Source organism: Pygocentrus nattereri, chromosome 24, assembly GCF_015220715.1.
Source record: "Pygocentrus nattereri isolate fPygNat1 chromosome 24, fPygNat1.pri, whole genome shotgun sequence".
Lineage (NCBI taxonomy): Eukaryota > Metazoa > Chordata > Actinopteri > Characiformes > Serrasalmidae > Pygocentrus > Pygocentrus nattereri.
The window spans coordinates 23,633,440-23,656,409 of NC_051234.1; the positions used below are offsets into that span (position 1 = coordinate 23,633,440).

General features: G+C 40.9%; 2 protein-coding genes across 4 annotated transcripts in view; one reads left to right on the forward strand and one right to left on the reverse strand.

The window, feature by feature from the left end:
* Positions 1–452: 452 nt before the first annotated feature.
* Positions 453–11,307, forward strand: LOC108439039 (basic helix-loop-helix domain-containing protein USF3). Of its 3 annotated transcripts, none has more exons than XM_017717217.2 (7): positions 453–558; positions 2,376–2,461; positions 2,574–2,638; positions 2,759–2,790; positions 3,677–3,759; positions 3,862–3,958; positions 4,131–11,307. In XM_017717217.2, the coding sequence occupies exons 3-7, from the start codon at positions 2,592–2,594 to the stop codon at positions 10,955–10,957; spliced, it is 7,086 nt and encodes a 2,361-aa protein (XP_017572706.1). In that variant the 5' UTR covers positions 453–558; positions 2,376–2,461; positions 2,574–2,591; the 3' UTR covers positions 10,958–11,307. The 3 variants fall into 3 exon arrangements, with proteins under 3 accessions (XP_017572706.1, XP_017572722.1, XP_017572714.1); XM_017717233.2 differs by having other exon boundaries at positions 4,134–11,307; XM_017717225.2 differs by having other exon boundaries at positions 477–2,461.
* Positions 11,308–13,183: 1,876 nt separating this feature from the next.
* boc (BOC cell adhesion associated, oncogene regulated) overlaps positions 13,184–22,970 on the reverse strand; it is a 43,325-nt gene continuing 33,538 nt past the window's right edge. Inside the window, exons 8-19 of the mRNA XM_017717203.2 lie at positions 22,672–22,937; positions 21,785–21,950; positions 21,460–21,522; positions 20,894–21,124; positions 19,986–20,164; positions 19,327–19,426; positions 19,104–19,226; positions 18,606–18,788; positions 18,013–18,218; positions 15,401–15,489; positions 14,675–14,823; positions 13,184–14,369 (exon numbers count right to left, since the gene is read on the reverse strand). Coding sequence (XP_017572692.1) covers positions 14,242–14,369; positions 14,675–14,823; positions 15,401–15,489; positions 18,013–18,218; positions 18,606–18,788; positions 19,104–19,226; positions 19,327–19,426; positions 19,986–20,164; positions 20,894–21,124; positions 21,460–21,522; positions 21,785–21,950; positions 22,672–22,937 — 1,883 coding nt within the window. The 3' untranslated portion in view covers positions 13,184–14,241. The remainder of the gene's footprint in view (positions 14,370–14,674; positions 14,824–15,400; positions 15,490–18,012; positions 18,219–18,605; positions 18,789–19,103; positions 19,227–19,326; positions 19,427–19,985; positions 20,165–20,893; positions 21,125–21,459; positions 21,523–21,784; positions 21,951–22,671; positions 22,938–22,970) is intronic.

The window sequence follows — 22,970 nt, forward strand, 5'->3', positions numbered from 1 at the left end:
GCTCGCAAATAGAACCTTATAGAACTAAGCTAGAGTTTGACTTCGGAGATAGAACCTTTTTGTTTTCTAGATAAAGCGTCCAAAAATGCATACAACTCAGAAAAACACCTCACGTAATGTTTAGAAATTGTCACAGAATAAGAATATTTGAAAAACTCAGTTTTGACAAAAATATCCGATAGGACCTTATAATTCCGGGGGGACGATATATTCTACCATAGAATTTATTGTCAAGGAAAGATGGAGCTATAGTGATTGGCTTCTGTAAATATGCAGGTGGAAAGGCGCGTTATTGTATTCACTGTAAGCATCAGTTTATCCTAATTCTTCGACTGCTAATGTATTGATCATCTTAGGATAAACCACGCACGTTTGCTTCGCCGTAGCTCCTTATTGGCCATCGTTCTTATTCACAGACGTGATTGGGCGACTCTTTGATTTTTGCCCGCCCACTTTTATTTGTGTCAAGCATTGGAAATATGAAGTGAATTGAAAAGGAAAGCAAAGTTTTTGACGGGGGATTTTTTAAATATTCGTTGCGGAATGCAGGAGCTGTTGGTAGGTTTTCCATGCCTTAAACTGTATCGGACTCGAGGCAGTTAGCCAGCTGATATTTTGGTTTGTAAATCAACCGCAAGAAGCACAAAATAAACTAGCCGAGAGGCTAATCCGGCCACCGCTAGCTAGTTGTTTTTAGCTCAATTGCTAACTAGCCGTAGCAGCTTTGTGTAGCTGTTCTTACAAGTAAAGAAAGGACGGCCAGTGTTATTTGTCGTTTTTAACTCGGTTTATAGCGTCTGTATGTCTGCTGCTGGCGGTCTTGTCCACAACACAGGCATATAGCTTTTTAGGAGGTTGTCTAGATTAGCTAAGCTAAGTTGTGCTGTCAGTGTCAGACAGTGAAGTCGGCAACTTGGCTAATGAAGTCGTTTTATTGCCTGACACAGTATATCTAACTGGGAGTCTCACCTTAGTCCAGTGTTTCATTGGTCTAAATGTTCATTCAGGCCATGTAAAATAAACTGTTGTTTAATGATACTTAGCTAGTCGTGAAGCTGGCTAACCTAGCTAGCGTTAAGTAGATAGCTCTGGCGATAGCCAGCTAATTGAATAAGATGCGTGTAAGGTACCAGATTCAGCTCTTGCTCGACCCGTACTTTTTCTTAGGGGGTTCAGGGTAGCTTACATTTCATATGAATTGAAATCACAGTAACCTACATTTTAGGTTAACATTGCGCAGTCCATGTAGCTAACGGTGAAAGAGTTGCCTCGTTTTCCACGTCGTAGTGCTAAAATGCATTAGTGACTTTAGTCTGTTGCATTTATTTCGGACCTGCCTTCCTCGTTAAAGTATAAGGTAGCTCAGCAAAATGCAGAGTATTACTACCTTAGTGATGTTGAGCACTGTAGCTAAGTAATCGACAGACATTATGAGCTTGTGGGGTAAATGCGTCTGTGCGGAATAACGTGAGTAAGACTTCTTGACAACTTCTTTAGAGGCGCTAAGTTTAAAAAATGAATTCTGCTCCTGTGAAAATCAACAATGGGTTGTCTGGAAGAGAAAACCCTTTTATGACATTAGCACACTGAGACTTAAGATGCAGGGCTGCAGTTTCAAAAAGATGTTCATGCTTCCTTCATATGAGGCACTTGGTACTGCTTAGAATAGAAGAGGTATACTAAATGTGCTAAAGTCTGCAGACGTCTGCTCATCCAACACGTCTTCTGAAATAAGGGGTATTAATAGGGAGTTTGTCCTCTCTTACTCTGCAGTAACTGCCTCTACTATTCTATGAAGGCTTTTACACTAGATCAGCAATGCACAACTCTGGTACTAGAGGCTGATGCCAAGCACAGTGTGTGTTAATGGAGGAAGATTGTCATTTTATGCAGGACATCTGCCCTTCAGGAATAGTGTGCGCCCTTGCACTAGATGATGGATTTCTGCTGTGTGGATTTGACTTCATCCAGTCATTAGTGAGGCCTGGTAGTGCTAACCTCTAGCTAACGCTTGGCATTAGCTAGCCTTGTGGATGGCTGCTCCAAAGAGTTATTTTCTGTTGGCATTGCTTTTCTATGGAAATTATATAAGTTGTGTGTGTACAGTTGAACACCTGCTTTAGCAATGGGTGTACCTTAAAGAAGTTGAAGAGGTCTCTGCTTCCTTGTGGACATAGTCTAACAATTTCATTGGGAACTGGGAAACATAAACATTGGGAGTCATTAATTAGGCCCTCAAACTTGACACTGATGGCAATCTTAGTATAATTTTCTTGATTTTTCTCATGGACTTTGGCTTTTGCAGCTAATTAGTAATTCTTGTATTCTTGAATCTTCTTGTATTTTTGCCTGTCTGCCATTTACTTACTTCACAGTGAATACTTTCATGAAGATCTCAGGGCTGTGGTTCCTGAGACTTTTAAGCTGGCGCACGTAATACTCCCTTGCCCACTGCTGGAAGGTAGGATGTATTTATAGCTCATTCTCTGTCATAAATTTAACAGCTGTTTAAATGTGTGTTGCATTTTCTTCAACCTGATTTTGGCTTCTCACAATGTATTTCTGACGAACAGGCTGCAGTGTGTGCCACAATGCCGGAGATAATACAGAACCAGCCTCCTACTCAGAAACCAGCAAAGTAGTTATTAAGTTTTACCTTACCTACATAACTGTGACACAACCATTCTTATTAAATGTAAAGTTTTAGTCATGTTGATTAATTGCTAGTTATATGCTAATTTGTTTTTCTCAATGTCAGGAGGAAGAAAAACAAAGAGACACACAATGCAGGTGAGGAAGCAAGTTTATGAAGCTTCAGTAGTTATTTAGGTTAGGTTAGTGCCTCTAGTGTGATAAGCATAGCACCTTGTATTGAGGATCAAGTGTTTACCTAGATAGGTAGATAGAAATGTATCTGTATTTTAGCATACTACCTGGGTTATTTAAGACCAACATTTATTATGGTTTTATCATGTTCTGTTTATTCAGCTGATGTTTAGATCTGATATAACAACACAAATGATTATATCTAAGCTTATTAACAGATTATTGCTGATATAAATATATTGGTTTCCATAAGGGTTGGTCCCCTGTGTTTTTATGCTTAAATTATAGGCAGTCTATTGTTTAGACATGTTAGTGTCTGGTTTGCTTTCATGCCTATGTCTATTATGATCTAGTAACTAGTTTCTAACACTGCACTTTTCCTCCTTTTGAACTGTACTGCTCCCAGTTCGCTGTACCTCGCTAAACTTGGAAGAAATTTTTAATTATTGGATTGCACAGTTAATTTTTAGGGATGTGAAATGCACTTTAGGCTGTAAATGTATATTTGAATGCACTAATTGCACATGAATATTATTGCCATGTAGAGATGCTCTTAGGTCTCGATAAAAGCATTTGCTGTTTATGTTCTTGTTTGTTTTTATTTTCACATTCACATTTTGTTTGCTTCAGCATATGTCTGTTAAATCTAACAACTGTAGAAAATGAATAAAGTTGGCTTAAATAATTGTGATCATCTCAGATAATTGCAATTAGGTGATTGTGTGAGTGTTTAAACCCACTTTGGTGATTTCATAAACCATGAATTAGAATTTCCACCTGTTTTTTCCCTCTTCTTTGTTAATGTTTTCTGACTTCACTTATTCAATCAACCCTCATATGTCTCATTCAGTGGAAAGACACCGCAAAGAGAAGATCAATGCTGGTATCAAACGAATTGGAGACCTCTTGCCCTGCTCTCAGGCCTTAAAACAGGTATTGCACAAAATAAAACAGGCTGTCAAGAATTGTACAAGGTATATGGAATGATTGAATTACAATAATTTTCTTTCTTAATGGATTTATTTTTTATTACAGAGTAAAAATATGATTCTGGGTGAAGCATTTCGTTACATCACTGAGTTAAAGCAGCAGAATGATGAAATGCTGCTCAGTGGCGGAGACAAAGTACAAGGTAAGAGCTGACTGCAGTTATGGTGGGTGGGATGCTAATTGCAGTTTGTAAGTTCTTGTAACCATATGTTGTTTCCTGTAGTGAAATAATGCTTTTGTGTGATAGGATGTTATTAAATGAATCTGTCAATATGCAACCTCTGTTGACAACAGTATTGATCATATTTCTGCAGCAGAAGAGATAAAACGCCTGCGACAGCAGTTGGAGGACTTAAGAAAGGAAAGTGCTCATTACATCGAGCTCCTTAAAGCTAATGGCATCAACTTTCTGGATGACCCCACTATACACTGGAAAGGCAAGCAACGCTGTACCAAAGTAGCGAAAATAACACCAACTCACTTGATGTCAAAGGGGATAATTGTGTACTCTAATGGGAATTCTACGTCTTGTTCTACAGCTAAAACGTGCATTCCTTCAAATCCCTCTCAAATCTCTCACATTGATAAGCAACCAGTAAATGCTTTAACCATCCAGCCTTCTTGTGACCTACAAATGGGTGCAGGTCAAACGCTCGGTGTTACAGATGGAGCACAAATAAATGAAATAATAGTCTCCTCTACTACATCTTCGCACATTCCACTGGCAACTCTGATTCCTGCGGTGTCTAAACCCTGCCTTGCAGTTGTAGAACAATACACTGCTGTGGCACCAGTTGCACCCAAATTGCCCCCTCCTGTGAATTATATTACTCTTCAAGGCTTATGTCCGAAGCTTGCGGTCACTGCACCTCTTCAACAAACTCCGCCAGCAAACCCAACATCAAGTCTTGCATCTTCCACCAGTCTTACAACGCCTCTTCAAATTCAGCCTGTAATTAGTCTTACCTCCTTGCCTCAAACTGTAGTCAATAACCCCCCTGTGTCTGATGCTTCTTCAGTGTTCCAACAGGATACTGAAATAAGAACCTTTGCCCATACGTTACCAACCAGCTCTACCCATCACAGGACCAGTGCCGCTAACAGCACACAGACTACATGGACAACACTACAACTCACTGGTAACACAGTACAGCCTGTTTGTCAAGCTCTGGCCACAGAATCCAGTAACTCAGGGCAGAATGTTCAGCAGCTGTCTGTATGTCCAGTTGTGGCAAATCCCCAAGTGCATCCCACTCATTTCCAGTTACAAACACAAGTCTCTATGCAACCGCAAACCCCTGCACCAGCACACCTCCCTGTACAGCCTAGACCTCCCCAGTTGTATCCAGCTATACTTCCTCAGACAGCTGTAGTTACTCAGGCATCACTTTTATCACAGGCAACTGTGGTGTCTCAACCTGCAGTACTTCATCAGCCATCTGTTGTACCCCAGACAGCATTATTGACTCAATCACAAACAGCTGTCGTGGCTCAGCCTACAATATTACCTAAAGCAGTTCCTCCAACCCAGTCCCACTCTTACCCAGCCATACAACCTAAGCCTCAACTTCACCATACTACACCACCTCAGCCTGATCCCCAACCTGCTATGCCATCTCAGCCTCAAGCCCATCCAGCTGTGATGCCCCAGGCCCAGTCTGCCATTGTGCCTCCACTTCAGCACACTGTTGTGCCCCAGCCTCAAGCTGCCACACTGCCAGTACTTCAGACCATGCAGGTTCTGCAGATGAACTCTGATGGGACGTCAGTTATTGGGACAACTCCTCCTCAGAACAATCCAAATGTTGTTATTCTGCAGCAGGCCAGTCCATGTCCAGCTCCACAAGTAGTTAGAGAAGATGTAACTAGTCAGACGCCATGCCAGCACATAGTCATTATCCAGACACCAACCATGCCACCTCAGAATCATCCAACGAGTATTGTGCCAACTACAACCCCTACTTTGCCTAACCAGATAGCTACTTCGAACTCCCTGTGCACCACTTCTGTCCAAGCAAATGTGACAAAACAACTGGTTCACATCCTCCCTCGTCCTTCTACACAGGTGCAGACACAGACACCCCAGACTATCACTGTGAATGGACAGGTATATGTTTTACAGTCAGTGAAGTCAGCTGAGAAGGGGAGCTCTCAGGTTAGCCAAAGTGCTACACAAATCATTCAACCCACAAGTGAGGAATCCAACACCAATGTTGCATTAAATTGTTTGGGTGCCCTTACTAGCCTTAGCCAGAGCATTTCACAGGTCTCAAGTCAAAGCAATTTACAACTAAACACCATCGCTCCACCCTCAAACACTACGGTCCAATCTTCTCCAGCCAAACCTGTCTCGGTATTCAGTGCTTCCGCTGAGACTGTTCTGCCCCCTACTGTCCCTGTGTCGTCAGCATCAATCAGTTGTGCGATTAACATCCTGCCAAAGAAGAGTAGTGTGGTCCATGTTAGCCAACCAAAACAGATATCTGCTAAAAGGGCTAGATCATCAAGGAGAAAAGAGCCAAAACAGAGGAGAAGCATGTGTCCAATTGCTGCAAAGCCAGCACATAAAAAGGCCTCAGAGGAGAACGTTACGCAAGGACTTTCGTCCCCAACAGACATTAAATTCATGAGTTCTACTGATGAAGATAAGAGCATTAAGACTAACACTCATACCAAATCTGTGGTGATCAGTGCTGCTTCAACATGCAGCAGTTCTTCAGCCATTGGTGTTAGTTCAAGTAGTAAAACAACCGACATGACTGTCTGTACTTCAACAAATGGATCTAAGCTGACTTCCCTAGTGGATGGAGCATCAAAAAGTAAAGAAAATTCTACTGATATCAACACCTCATTCCACAGTTTAACAGTTAGTACAGTTAATACTGCTACAAGTTCACCCAAGGATAGTTTAGTCATCCATACAAATAGTGGTGCCATTTTAAGTTCTGATATTGACCTTCAACCCAATGAGTCAACAGTTAGTGTTGTTCTATCCTCGCAGTGTAGCACACTGGACACTAGGTTTCAAGAGTCAAGATCAGTGATGAATGGTAATTCCACAACCAGTGCACTGACTGAAACAGTTTCTCCAAACAAGTTGGCAAACAGCATTTCTACAAGCTGCAGACCAACCGAATCAAATGTCAGTTTAACACAGGATAAACCGACATTGGCCAGCGTTAGCTCTACAGAAAATAAATTGGTGGTTTCATCTGTTGATTCTGCACTTCACCCACCCCAGAGTACACATTCAGATGCCATTGTTGGTCCAACAAAGAGTGGGCCTGCAGCTTCCCTGTTGCAGAACATCTCACAAGTTCAAGCTAAGCCTGCAAGAGAGGCTAACTGTAAATCAGTGAACTCTCCACAGATTCAGACACATTTTCCTTTGCCTGCAACATCAGCTTCTTGTTCAGGTCCATCTACATCACTACCCTCAGACTCGACACCTCCTGTTCTGTCTCAAGAGTCTAGGAACACTTTTGGCAAGCCACGTAAACAGCCAGAAATTAATATGTCTGTGCCACCTACTAGTCACATTGATTCTATGAGTGTCAAGCTCACAGAATCAAATCAGAGCAAAGAACCTGTCAGTGGTGAACATTCAAGTGAAACCCCAGCAGATGTAACGGAAACAGAGTCGTTCTCACAAAAAGAGACCGTTCTTTCAGAGGAGGTGACTACTTTGGAAAATGAATCCTTTGAGTCCCCACTAGCAATAAATAGACAGACTGATTCACCAATGGCAGGAGGTTCAGGTAGCCGGGGATTTTCAGTTGCATCGTTGCTTCCTGCAGGACAAAATAATACAGCTTGTTCTAATACATTTGGAGCTTTTAGCTTCACTTCTGAGCAGGCTGAAATCTTAGCAATGGCTGCTAGAGCCATATTTGAGCAAGACAGCCCTTCAAGAAGGAGTAGTAGTTGTAGTGGTGACAACCCATCAAGTGCAACTGCCACTAGTTGGGATCTTCCAAAAACACAGCAAACCCCTATCATCAAGGAAAGGGTCACAAATCAGCAGCTAAAGCAAGCAAAGCAGGCTGACTTAAATGTGTCAAAGACTCCGTCACAAGTTTCAGTCCGAGGTCCTTTGGTTGAGGTTTCAGGTAGTGGTACAACTGGTGTCCGACTTCCGCTGAGCATGGCTTATTCTCAGTCGCAACCTGGCACCCTCACTAGTCTTAATGTCAACAACCTTATCAGGCCAAGTTCTATCCAACCTTACCCAGGGTCTCCTAACCTTGGTCAGCAAGTATCTGTTGCATCACCGGGGGGAGCGGCAATTCTGGTGTCCCAGTCATCATCTCAGGTTACCCCAAGCTGCTCTGGCCCAGGGCAAGTTAATGAATATACACCTTTGAAAAGTGCCCTGATGCGGACACATGTAGGGGCAGGAATACCTGAACGACATCAGAAAGATATGCCAAAGCGTTCTGCCCAAGAGGACCTTGTTCTTCCTATTAACAAGCGTTCAAAGCCATGCTCAGCTGCCAGTGTTGGAAGGTTAGATGTTAAGGCAACAGAACATGTCCAAGTGATGTCTGGACAAATGCCCCCTAGCTCCTCAACAGTTATGACAAGGAATCACTCTGATGGAGGAGGGCCATTATTTTCTGGTAACACTTTCATGAGCACTGTGCTTCGGCCATCTGAAGGGCACTGCCCTACTCAGCTGGCACCCCAAGAACAAAATCAATCTGGTGTTGTGCACCTTCAACAGGGGCACACGCAGCATGGCACTCCACAGCCTGGCCAGAATGTGGGAGGCAACCATTACCTCAAACATCAGCAACAACAGGAGCAGCAGAGACACCTTTACCAACTCCATCACCATCTTACACAACCAGACACTCAAATTCACAGTATTCAGCAGAGGACTTTGCTACAAGATCAGCATGTTCATAAAAAGAGAGTAGTGCGTGGTGGTCAGACAGGACCTCCTGTTGGTTTGCAGAAACAACATCACTTAGAAAAGAGTGGTGTGCAGCAGCAACAACAGCACCCACAGCAGCAGCACCAACAGCAGTCTCAGCAGCACCAACAGCAAGCTCAGCAACACCAACAGCAGCAGCAACAACAACAGCAGTCCCAGCAGCACCAACATCAGCAGCAATCACAGCAACACCAATCACAACAAAAACAGCAACTTTCCCAGCAGCAACAGGCACACCAGCAGCAACAACAGCAGCAGATACAGCAACAGGGCTCGCATTCACGCCATCAGCATCTTCAGCAGCAAATACAGCAGCAACATTTTAGCACTAGACAAGAAAAGAATTGTGAGGGTCAACAGGCTGGTCCCAGGACTCATCAAAGCGGCCATTTGAGTCAGCAGGACCGTCAGCCTGGGCAGGATCATGGCGCTATGCAAAGGCTAATGGGTTCCCGCACTTTAGAACAGCAGTTGACCTCACAGGCTAGCAATCCTGTTTCTCGGTCATCAGATCTTGCCTGTACTCCTTCCCGACAGGAACGCCATCGCCTTTCTAGTTATTCTGCTGAAGCACTTATTGGTAAGACTTCATCTGCTGGTGACCAACGCCTAGGGCTTCATCTGCAGGCCTCTCGTGGCAGTTCACAGGACCAGTCAGAATTACAAGTTTATGTTGACTCCTCACGTGGTAAAGGAAATATTGCTCACAATCCTCAAAGTAGGCTCCCCCAAGATCATCCTGGAACTACAGACATCCAACGAATATCAGAGTGTTTGCCTTTCAAAACTCTTGTTGGTGGACATCAACTAGGCAACTTTGAAGTGCAGGTGTCTCGAAGTGGTGACATGAGCAGTAAATCTGTGGCACCAGTTCAGAGGGGTCCTCAAGCACAAGCAGGGTTCAGAATAGGGGCTGGTCCTTCTGGGGATGGACGTGCACGTGGTACTTATGGGACCCATCCTTCGGCACAGGGGGTACAATCTGGAGCAGGGCTGCCACGTGAGCAAGATGCATGCCACCAGAGCTTTATGCAAAGTCTCTTGGCTCCACATCTTCCTGATCAAAGTGGACACCAGAGAGCTACACAGGGATGCCCCTCGTCAAGTGTAGAGTATAACTGTGTTCCTGGGGTTTCTTCTGGAGACCTACAAGCTAAAGCCTCAAGTCCTAACTTGCACGCTGCACAGACTGCTCCTCCCATGCACCTTGGGGACAACAATAAAGGACATATTTCTCAGGTTAGTGGGAATTTGCATGGCTCTGCTGTGAGATCAGTTCTCCCACATCCTCCATCAACACCACACAGTAGCTCAGATACAGGGCGTGCGCAAGGCTCCACAAGGTCTCTTTCAGCTGTCAGTCAACGGGCTCACCATATTGGACCAGATCCGCAAAGCACAAAGATCCGTCCAGTAGATCGACCTAGATCAGGCAATCTGAGATCTGTAAATTCATTTGAACCTGAGGGTTCCTTGACACTTCCATCAAGTGGAGGAGTACTGCTTGGACGTCCACAGACAGGTGGTGAAAGTCGACGAAGAAGTATTGTGCGTTTCATGGCAGATGGTGCACAGGTCAGCAGTGACAACAACTTGGTTTCAGATCAGCATCTCACCCAGAACTTTGGTTTTTCCTTTATTGCTGAGGGAGGCATGAATCCTCCACCTCCAATTAACGCAAATGCATCTTTCATTCCCCCAGTCACCCAGCCCAGTGCCTCACGCACTCCTGCTCTCCTCCCTGTAGAGCCCCAGAACACTCTCCCTTCTTTCTACCCTTCATATTCACCTGCTGCTCATCCAAGCCTTCCAAGTGAGATTCCTTTGCAGTATTTCTCTAACCAGATGTTTACAAGCCCAAGTGCTGATAAAAGTAGCACTGCCCCTCTTAACAATCGCTTTGGCTCTATTCTCTCTCCACCTCGTCCTGTGGGCTTTGCACAGGCAAGCTACCCACTGCTTACAGATATTACACCAATGCCTATAGCAAACTCCTCAGGCATTACTCCTCATTTATCAAATTTTAATCTGACTTCCCTGTTCCCTGAAATAGCCACAGCTATGCCCCCTGATGGCTCTTCTATGCCAATGTCCCCTTTACTGTCCCTTGCTAATACTTCCTCATCTGACTCCAACAAGCAGTCTAATCGCCCAGCCCACAATATCAGTCACATTCTTGGCCATGATGGAACCTCTGCAGTTTAAAGATGCAGATTATGAAATATTCGCCCTATGTCAGTACTACCTAAATATAAACATTGTTTTTTTTTCTTCTGCTAACTCAAGTGAGATTTTGATTATCTGATGTGTTTTGGCTGTGCTTCATCTAGGTGGTATAGGTGAACGCGTCCATTTGGCTTTCTGAGCCATTTTAAGCATAAAACACGGTCTGGAATATCTGGGTTAATTCATTATTGACAGAAAACAGTCGGCCTGTCCCAAAGTTCACACTTGTGTCATTATGTCCATTGAGTGTGTCCCATTTGCCAAACATGCCAAAAAAAAAAAAACACGTGGTGCACAAGACCATACCCCTGTCCACATAACGCATCAAAGTAGTATTGGACTGAGTACAGATCTCACATCCTAACAGATTGTTCTGAAAATGTTGGGGTACAACATTTAACATTTGAGAGGTTCATTGCAAGTGTGTGTTCGGCAAAGATACGGTACATATCCACAGACTTGCAGTTTGTGGTTGTAGTTGAGGACACAATTAAGATGACCCTGCAAGTGTGGACACAATTTAAAGTAAATTGATTAGTTTCCAATGTAAGGAGATTGATCCAAGTCTAGGCTTATAGTATGCAATTTTTACTTTCAATCATTGCAAGGAGAGCAGCCCTACTAGTAACAACTGAGGTGTCATGCCTAAATGTCTAAAGCAGTTATTACTTGGCCTACATTGCCACTACAAATATACCCAGTGTTTTTTGTGAATGATCACAGCCTTGACTGATCTTTCAATAACTATGGTTGACGGATTTTAAAGGACTTGCTTTGTTAAAAGTTCTTTTAAAAAATGTTTCCATCTCTTAAAGAGAGTAAGGTTTTTCATTGATTAGTGGAATATCAACGAGTTAAAATACTTTTACTTATTTATGTACAACTCTTGTTGTGTAAATATTGTAAATACTCAAAGGCAATTATTAAAATGTTTTTTGTTTTGTAATTAAATTTGTTTGTGTGTTATTATTACTTCAGATTGAGGTCAGACATGAGAAGAACTTTCTAGAATTGTCTGCTAATAGCCAACAGAGAACTATATGTCTTATTTTAATTTGTGTGTGTGTGTGTGTGTGTGTGTTGAGTTTTGAGTTTTGAGTTTTAATATTGTTCTGCAGTAACTGTCTCTATTCTTCAGGGCAGGCTTTACACTAAATGTTGGAATATTGCTGTGAGGATTTGAGTGCATTCAGCAGCAGGAGCACTAGTGAGGTCAGGTATTGATGTTGAATAGTATTGGATCACAAATGCCACTCCAAGAGGTATTGGTTAGTGCTCCACAACAAGGGTCAAATACATGTTGCATGTAGTCAAGTAAAAACATGATTTTTGCCTTTGTTCTTTTTTTTTTTTTTTTTTTAAGAGTCAAAAGGTAGTAATCAACATGAACATTGTAGCAATCTATTTAAGGAAATATAAAATGTGTATATTGAAAGATATGGCTGTTGCAAAAATTCAAAGGAAATGAAAAATGATTTTGGAATATATAAAAAAAATCACCCACAATAAGGTACAATAAAGCTGTTAATTACAGTGAGAACAAAAGCATAACATTCCTAACACTTGGAACACAATTTGCTCTTCAGACAAACGTCTGCACCGCAAATTCTTGTTTTTCAGCAGCACATGATTGAGGACTTTTATTGTTTCCAACCTGTACTTGGGCATCAGGTGAGTAGAGGCTGCTAATGCAGCAAATGAGAACTCCATATAAATGAGAATTCCACAGATTTTCTTAACCCTTTAATATGCTGGGTTTACTACATACTAAGGCTTAAAATTCAGTAACTACATGGACTTCAATGTAAACTGGCTGAGATTATAGTAGTGTTTAAAAAAAAAAACAGCGGGCCGACCATTTAAGGGGTTAAGATCCTTGATTAAAAACTTGGATGAGGAGGTGTTTGCAAACCTTTAGACAGTGACTTATTAGCCTCTTTTTATATGTAGTCTGTAGCCAAATACATCACACAATTTTCTCATCCTTTGAAATGCTTTGTGCTTATTGGTAGAGGTCTTGTAACAGGTAATGTCTCCTCTTTTTAAAGACACTGTACAGTATCATCTTCTGGAGCATTGTAGGGTGAAAGAGTAAAATTCATTTTTATGTGTTATAATGTGAAACACGCTCAAGTACGTTTTCCCTCAACAGCAAGTGAGGAAGTGTTGATGGGTGATTTCAGATGCAATGAAAACAAAGTTCAGTATGATTTCTTTAGCTTTATTTACATGCAATAGTGCTCAAGGTCATGTAACCACAACAGCTACATACACTTCTAAAATGAGTTGGAGATTCATGTTTTCCTTCATTATTTCAGAGTTCTTTGTGAGAAGGCTAATACTGATGCAGTAGTGTAGTTTACAGTTAACTGAAAACTGTAAATTCCGATCTTCGGCGCCAAACCTGATTCCAAGGAGCTTGATTCAAGATTTCTGAATTTGTAACTCATTTAAATGGTCTTTATAAGATGTAAGGCTCCTTAAAATCAGCCAAGCACCAAAAAAACCAGTATAATCTAAGGTAGATGTGTTCATTCCAGGTTTCCCATTCAGTTATTAAAAATGTTCATAGTCAATATTACTAAAGCCATGGTGCTTATACATTGCATACAATTTGTTAATACTTTGTTAATGATGAAATATATATTTCTTAGTGATATATGTACAAAAATGGTTGAACACTGCACCAAGAAGCCTACCACCACCAATAATGCCACTTTCATTCAGTGAAAATGTTATGAACGTTACAATCATTCAGTGAAAACATTATTAAAGTTACAATCATACAATCAAACCAGAGTTATGTAGGCAGCAACAGTGCTACTCAACGTAAGGTGTTTGAGGAGAAGGTCTGCTGCTAAATATGGCATTCTGCTGCCTGTTTTGTTCATGCTCTCCACATTCTAGCAGTCTTAAGAGTTGGTTAAAGATAATCTTTTTATCTGTAAAGCATGAGCAACACTGGTAAGGTTTCCAGCCGTTACATCCACAGAAGCAAGATAAAGAACAATGTGAAGCTTATTTATGCCCAAGAAAGATGATTTACTAATGTCTTCTGTTGGGATCTCCCTTTGTCCTGGTGGTGACAAGCAAAACATAGTAATACATGTTTATCTGATATAAACAATCCATATATACAGGATAACAAAACTGTACTATTTACACAAGCATAAATATATAAATATAGTATCTGTTATACAAAAATAAATACTCTCTGTTCTTTTTTTTTTTTTTTTGTCCTTTTTTTCTTTTCTGTTCTTTGTTCACCCATCCCATGGTCCTCGCTCTTCTGGATGACTTTCACACCGGATCTGGCTGACTTCCTGTTGTGTTGCGTCTTGCAGTGCCGCTGTGGTGACAGTGTTGTCTGAGACTGCTAACAGTGGCAGGTCTGGAGAGGAAGGGGAAAAAAAAAAGATCCAAATCTGAAACTATTTGGATTGGGCACTTCCATTGTTACCATAGAGTGTGATATTTCACGTGCATACAAAAAATGTATTTGGAGCTAATAGCACCTTTTAAATTTACATATTTTGACAAAACTGGCGTAGCGGGCCTCTACAGTTTCTCATTAGACTGACGTCTATAACTATATTGTCCAGCTGCGTAACAGCTACTATGACAGAACGCATTAATGGGCTCAGCCTGGATAGGTCAGTTACCCTGTTCCAGTTACTAGACGCTAAATGTACTAACCTGCACTTATCTCGTCCTCTAAGTGCAGCGTCTCAGAGAGAGTGTGGTTCTCCAGCATGTGTTCCGGATGTTCAGGTTGTGGGCAGAGGAGCTCTACAGTAGAGTCTCCAGGCTCACAGCTGCTCTCCTCATCCACATGGGCAGGAACGCTGGACAGCCAAAAAAAAAAAAAAAAAATCACATTAGTTAATCAAAGTTACTTTTTAATGAACACTAATTAGAGCTTGGTAGATGAGTTTTGTATTGCATTTTATATATAAAAACTTATTAATGCTAGTGTTTATTAGTTCATTAGAAAAATAATGCTGCATGACACAAGTGCATGACATAAGATGTTTTGTACATTCTAGATCTGAGGTCACCAATCTTCCCTACAAAGAGCTTTTCATTCCAGCCTTGCACCTCATATAACTAATTTATTGTTTGAAAACTGAGACCAACTGATTAAACAAGTAGAATCAGATGTGCAGCCAGGCTGCAATAAAACCTGCAGCCACATCGGCTCTTTGTGGATAAGACTTGTGATCCCTGTTAAAGCCTATTCATAGCTAATAAGACTACGTATAATAACAAATATACCAAAAGCTTCAAATAAACATGGGCAATGCAGTTCTGACGGTGAACTAACACCCTAATCTACAGATGAATACATGACCATGTTAGTTTGCTTCTTGGCCAGTTCTTGACAGAGTTAATGATTAATAATTAATAATGAATAATCCTTACCCATTAGAGTAGTGATAGGCATGCGAATGTCCATTGGAAAGTCTGTGTGGCAATAACGTCCCACATTCTATTTCACAATCACCATCTTCCTGCAAGAGAAACAAGCCTTCACATGTCTGGCAAAAATGCATCAACACATTCATAACCTTTCAACTTCATGTATTAATCTAAAGAAAACATCTGTGATGATTTGCTAATGATGTTACATTCAGGATACGTGAATTATACAATTATTGGCAAAAGTAAGTAAACTGAAATTAAAAAAATTTGATGATGTATTTTATTCATGTAGAAAATATAAACACATTTGAATCAAATATATTCAATGTAGTATTCTTTCCTCTCACCACCAGTTCAGGTTTTAAGCAAGCAGTGGAAGATGGGCCTGTGTAATCTGTGTAAACTAATAAGGGTACCATTTTCCTATGCTTAGTATTTTCCAACTTAATCTCTATCCTCTACATCTGTAAATCCTTATGGTATCATTTTTTTTTAACCTCATCACATAATTTGAAAATGCCAGGTGAAGTTTATTCTGTGTCAAAATCTTATAAAATGGGCCAAGAGTATATAATACATCTAATGAATATAAATATTTATAAAATATATCATCATGGTAAGAACAAAATCTTGTATTTCCATTTTTGTGTTTTCTTTTTTTTTCCTTAAAGAATTTTGAAAATGACAACATTTCATGATGATTGGAACAACAGAAATGCTTTAAAAGTACCTGTACTTCAAAGTACCATTCAAAGTTTAGAATGTTTTTTCCTTCTTCTGTAAAGTTACTATTTTGGAAATAAGAGGTTCTGTTGTGACAGTGATGGCTTTTTATACTGTTAGAAATAAAGGTTCTGTGAAGGTACATTTTTTGTTCATCCAAGTACAAACAGTGTAAATGTTCCCTCGAAGGTACAAGAGCGGTTTTAAGGTCCGATTGTGAACCGTAAATAAGTTTTTCCAGGTAAAAAGTACATACTTGTATCCTTTCATAACCTAATGTTTGAAACAGAACAATAAAACAAAAAGCCTGGAGGTGAGACAGAGTGTGTGGAAAAATATAATTTCAATGGATTATGTTACAGTTCTGTTTCCTGACTAAAGGTATTGAGATGTACCCTTGAGGGTACAACCCCAGTTACATGAGGGCTACTGCCCCAGTGACAGTTTACTACTTTTATTTCTGATAGTGTAAAATAGATAATAGATCTCAATGGGCAGGTGCTAAACATAAACTATATTGCCAAAAGTATTCGCTCATCTGCCTTCACATGCATATGACATCCCATTCTTAATCCACGGAGTTTAACATAATGTCGGCCAACCCTTTGCAGCTATAACAGCTTCAACTCTTCTGGAAACGCTTTCCACAAGGTTTGTGTTTATGGGAATTTTTGACCATCCTTCCAGAAGCACATTGTGAGGTCAGACACTGATCTTGGACGAGAAGGCCTGGCTCGCACCCTTCGCTCATTCATCCCAAAGGTGTTCTATCTATGTTGAGGCCAGGAGCTGAGGCCAGTCAAATTCTTCCACACCAAACTCGTTCATCCATGTCTTTATGGACTTTTCTTTGTGCACTGGTGCGCAGTCATGTTAGAACCGGAAGGGGCTGTCCCCAAACTGTTCCCACAAAGTTGGGAGCATGAAATTATCCGAAATTTACTAATCTTCGTCTGCTGAAGCATTAAGAGTTACTTTCACTGGAACTAAGGGGCCGAGCCCAACTCTTGAAAAAGAACCCCACGCCGTAATCCCCCCTCCAGCAAACTTTACACTTCGCACAGTGCAGTCAGACAAGTACCGTTCTCCTGGCAACCACCAAACCCAGACCCATCCATCGGATTGCCAGATGGAGAAGTGTGATTCGTCACTCCAGAGAACAAGTCTTCCCTGCTCTAGAGTCCGGTGGCGGCGCTTTACACCACTGCATCGACGCTTTGCATTGTGCTTTGTAACCTAAAGCCTGGATGCAGCTGCTCAGGAAAACCCATTCTATGAAACTCTCTACACTATTCCTGAGCTAATCTGAAGGCCGCATGAAGTTTAGAGGTCTGTAGCGATCAACTCTGCTGAAAGTTGGTGACCTCTGCACACTATGCACCTCAGCATCTAATGACCCTGCGTTGTCATTTTACGTGGCCTACCACTTCATGGCTGAGTTGCTGTCGTTTCCAATCGCGTCTACTTTGTTATAACACCACTGACAATTGACTGTGGAATATTTAGTAGTGAGGAAATTTCAAGACTAGACTTGTTGCACAGGTGGCGTCCTATCACAGTAACACGCTGGAATTCACAGAGCTCCTGTGAGAGACCCATTCTATCACAAATGTTTGTAGTAGCAGTCTGCATGACTAGGTGCTTGGTTTTATTCACCTGTGGCCATGGAAGTGATTGGAACACCTGAATTTAATGATTTGGATGGGTAAGTGAATACTTTTTGCAATATAGTGTATATGTAGTCAGAGTCAATGGGTTTTCTGTTTTTCTTTCTAAGTACAGGGAAAAACTTCAAAATGATTGTCCATCATTATGAACTGTAGACACTGTTTCACTGTACATATTAAACTATTCTCTGTTTAGGTGTGTTGTTGCAACACTGTTCTTACTTGCTGCAGTTCAGGAAGGCAGTGTGTGTGATGTTTCCCGTTGGCGGTGTACTCTCCTTTGGGTGAATAGGCGGTATGGCCGGGGTTCAGGCGGGAGTCCAGAGGACAGTGGCCTACCAGCGCCATTCCCTGCAATGGCACCATAGTGTACTGGCAGGAGGGCAGGGGTGCCGTCACCCCAGGAAAGCACATATCTGACGTTTGTTCTGAAATACAAACAAGTCAAGCATTAGCATCTTTCAGAACACAACTACGGATAACTTCAAAAACACAAGGTCACGGCTGTCACTTGTTTCCTTCTCCTATACAATTATCACTTCAGTACTGAAATATACTTCAGTACCAAGATATTAATCGCTGACTCTTATCATCAGGCTTACAGTCAAAGAAATGATTGTATTTGTACTTTGTTTGTATTCATACTGTTAATGATTTGCTGTCTGGTAACTGAACCAAGCCTGTCATAATTATTCAATTTAATTAAACTGAAAATACCTGCGATCAGGGTGTTTTGTAATAATTGTGACTGGCCTAAACTGAGATTTTTAACTCTTCACTCTCTGTAACCTGCCTCAATTACTGAGTACACTCACTCTGCTTGGCCCAGGCTCTCCAAAGACAGAATGGAATGAAAGCGACAATGATGAAGACGAGCCCTCCCAGCACTACCACTCCCACGATCAGGTAGGGCAGGTCGCTCGGGCGTGGCACAGGATCTCTGGTGTCCGGCCGATGAGAGGACGTCTCTGGGGTGGTGTGTTTCTGGTTGGGTCGAGCTGAAAAAATGAAATAAATAAATGTATTTAAATTAATAAGAAAAACAAATTACATGTATTTATTGATATATTTATTTAATTAATGCATTGGGACTATTTTTCTTCTACATGTTTTAACTGCACTGTTATTACATTTGAGTTGGACAAAATTTCAATATAATATATAATATGTGCTTTAAGAGGCCACACTTTGTTACATGTTTTTGTCCAATGTGTTAAATTCAGCAAATAAATGCGTACATATAATCACTCAGAAATTAATCAAAACATGTAATCTGGGTGAGAAACTGGAAAAAAGAGCACTAGGAAATGTACCTTTGGTTTCTAAGATGACGACGTTCCCGAACTCGCTGACACCTCCCTCATTGAAACACTGCATCTTAATATCATAAGCTGTTTCAGACTGCAGACTAGTGATGGCGTGCCAGTATCGGTCACCTGCACAGTAACATCACACCATGTTCACTGCATACTCCAAACACGAATGTTAGAAACACGCTACTACGATGGCTGCTGTAAAATGTTCATTATGACTTACCCTCCACTACATCTCTCTTATAATCGCTGTCATTGTCACTGTCAGTGGGTCGGTAGTAGATGTAGAAGCCGTAGATGGGGGTGTTATTCACTGGTGTGTACTGAGAAGAGAGAAAAGCATTCCTTTAATGACTGACAATCACTATGTTTGGACACACATCATGAAGAAAACGTTTTTCTAGGGGCTGAATCTGTAGACACACTATTTTTAAACAAGACATTGGAAGAAAAAAGCTTGTGATGTGCCAAGAACAAACGCATCACCCTGCAATGAAACATGCTGGCACTCATTCAGATTAAGCACAGATGTGATAGTTTGTCAGGTTTGGTGTGTCAAGTCTGCTTCATTAGTGAATGATGAAATGATGGAAGCTTATACCCCACCAATTAACAAACAGCATCCCTAACTTGTCCTAAGCCATGTTAATCAGTTAAGTAATCTCACTTGATTATGTTGTTCCTGACACTGTAAACTGTTATCTATAAAAATGAACAAAAGTAACAGCATAAAGCCTCCACTACAAAAGCTTCCATTACTTGTTCCATTACCATGCTAAAACAAAGGATACTAGACAAGGCTGACTGTCTACCTCTAGGAGAAGGAAAAACAGTATAAATGTGATTTTCACCAAACTATCAATTTAAGGAGAGCACACTCACGGTCCACTTAAGGATGATGGTGGTCTCATTGATGGCTTCAGCATAGGTGATGTAAGGGCCGTCAACAGGACGTGGGTTGGTCTGGCTGCTGCCCATCACTGTGTAAGCTTTAGAGGGGGCACTTGGAGGACTCGCCCCCAAAACGTTCACCGCCAAAACACGAAACTTGTATGAAGTCCCTGTAATGCACAAATAACCATTTAAAGACATTATTAAACAATACACACTTTTGTTTGCATCAAATTTGCAGCAAAATCACTTAATATTTCACCTCTGATAAACAACCACTTCATATCAGAATGGGTTCAAATGTAGAGTAGGTCAAATTATTTATAACTTTTAAATAAAATTTTACGTATTATACTTCATATTATTCTGGTACTGAAATATTTTTCTCTTTATTTTTCTATTGTTTTTATTATTTTATTCAAATACTGAAAAAAAAACTTGCGTGTAACATACCCTTGAGTGTAACATAATCCTGGACTTTGACTTTCTTATAACTTGTATATCGTAACTGTCCAAAGAAAAACATATATCTATACTTTTGCTGATCTTTATTTTTCTACATAATGGCATGGCAGCTGTCCTTAACATTGCATATAATTTTCATGAGGAATGGACTGATTGAAATGCTCAAAAATGCTTTGCCAAAAACCCTTTTTGCAAGACTTCTCTTCTTCTCCTGTAAAGTTACAATTTTGGAGATGCATGTTTTTCTCTGGACAGTGGTTATATGGACAGACCTTTTTTCACAGTTACTGATACTTCTTAAATCCATTTCATTAACTGTTTACAAACTCTCTATAGTTTGTATTATTTCAAAGGCGCATTTAAATAAAATATGGAAACTGGATGCCGATGCTGGTGATGTTGATAGTGATAAGGATGATGATGGTGAAGCCCACCTTTCTCCAGGCCTTTGATTTGCACTGAAAGGCGCGATGGGGAGATGTTATCCTCTGCTACTTCCCACTCGCTTCCGCCTCCGCCTCCACCTCCTCCGTCCTTCCGCAGCTTCTTATACTCCACACGGAAGCACTGGATGGGGAAGCCTCGGTTTCCACGGGGAATCCATGTCACATAGGCCGAGGTTTCTGATGCTGTGGTGACTGTGGGTCTGTCTGGAGCTTCTGGGGCTGCAAAGACACAAACAAGAAATCAGACCTAAGCATCAGACAGTCTGCAGTGAGACTCTGTATGCATTCACATAGGATATATAGACACCCACACAGAAACACATCATAACAGACTTACGGTCATCCTTAATTTGAGTTAGGATTGAAAAAGATCGAGAGAATAAGAGTTAGTATATAAGAAGAAAATTAGCACATACAACAGTTGTTATTAGAAACAAGAATATACTTTGAGAGATTATAAAACACAAATGCTACACCAGAGCAGAAAAAGTACATGCTTTAATGCATTTATGTGTATTCAATGACTTCAAATAGAAGAATCAAAAAGCACTTACGAGACAGACGTGATGGTGGCACTGGTTTGGGACGCTCTATTGGTCCACCTGCGTTTCTGCGGCCTATAGAGCAAATGTAATTGTGAATATTTATACAATACATTCCATACAGTGTTTATACTGTTTGAGTATAAACATATATATATATATATATATATATATATATATATATATATATATATATATGTTTATACTGTTTGAGTATAAACACACACACACACACACACACACACACACACACACACACACACACACACACACATATATATATATATATATATATATATATATATGTAACACCTATGAAAAAGCAGTTTTAGTTCACCTTTGCCAGTTCTGAAGGTCATCATTGCAGGCTGACCAAGACCAGCACAGTTTTTGGCTGCCATCTCCACTTCATACAGGCTGGCTGGCTGCAGTTTGGCAAGAGTCAGTTTGTTCTCCAAACCAGAGATGTTTTTGATGGTCCACTCACTTAAAGAGTCACCAGCCTGAGGGAGATAAGCAGAGAGAAAAAGAATGTCCTAATGAGTTGCTTGACACCAGATTCAAGACTTGTGTCTTACATATTAGATGCACACTGTAATAATGTAGTGAAGGTAGAATACAGAGAAGTAGTCAAGAGAAATTAATATGATGCACTTAAAATGGAACTGATTGTCAGACAACATATTTATAAATATTTAATGTAATAACTTTTTATTTTTCAGAGAAAGGGATTTTTCAGAGGCATTAAAATCTCCGGATGTCTGGTTCCTATCACTACCACAGTGGAAATTTCTGACTGGACAAGTTTTCCTAGAACAAAGCTTTTTACATCAAGTCACTCTAAAAGACTTTGTTTACATCTGAACAGCTTAATTCGAATTCAAATTTTGAAAAATCAGTGGAATTCCTCTTTATAGCAATGGTTTCATAACAATGGACATTGTGGAGAAACCACATAAGCAAGTCTATTTCAGATCATTAACCATTCAACAAGGCTTGAGTACCTGATGATTTATGTCTACAGTTTGCATGCTAATAATTAGTGGCTATGAGACTCCATTACTTGTTAGCTACATTAGCCTTGTAGCTCCAGCGCAAAACCAAAGAAGCAAACTTTAGACCCCAAACACGCTGATTGAATACATTTGGCCGAACTACCACATTAAAGTAAAAGAAAGCCAGAAAGGAACTTCAGAGAGGCATTAATGAGCCCAGAAGCTTTACCTTTCTGTATTTGATAATGTACTCCAGTACTGGAGCACCCCCGTCATGCCTTGGTTCCCAGATGAGCTCGTAGTAGTCAGCCGTTCCTGTCCGCGGCTGGCTCAAGATGACAGGAGCCTCGGCGGGAGAAATGCTTCCCAGGATTTCTGAGCAGTCCACTAGCACATCTGCACTGGGGACCACAGGGCGGGCTGGAACTTGCTCCCGCAAAACCTTATCGGGGCTCAGAGGGCGAATGAGGGGCAGGCGGCCTGGACGAGAGGGTGCTGAAAACAAAAGAGTGGCCACTTAAGAGCATA

What these genes read in the sequence shown, in the direction of transcription:
- LOC108439039 (XM_017717217.2), top strand. Translation starts at nt 2,592, where the DNA reads ATGCCGGAGATAATACAGAACCAGCCTCCTACTCAGAAACCAGCAAA. An exon ending in CAAAGAGACACACAATGCAG is followed by an intron (nt 2,791 to 3,676) that starts GTGAGGAAGCAA and finishes TGTCTCATTCAG; the next exon opens with TGGAAAGACACCGCAAAGAG. An exon ending in TGGCGGAGACAAAGTACAAG is followed by an intron (nt 3,959 to 4,130) that starts GTAAGAGCTGAC and finishes ATATTTCTGCAG; the next exon opens with CAGAAGAGATAAAACGCCTG.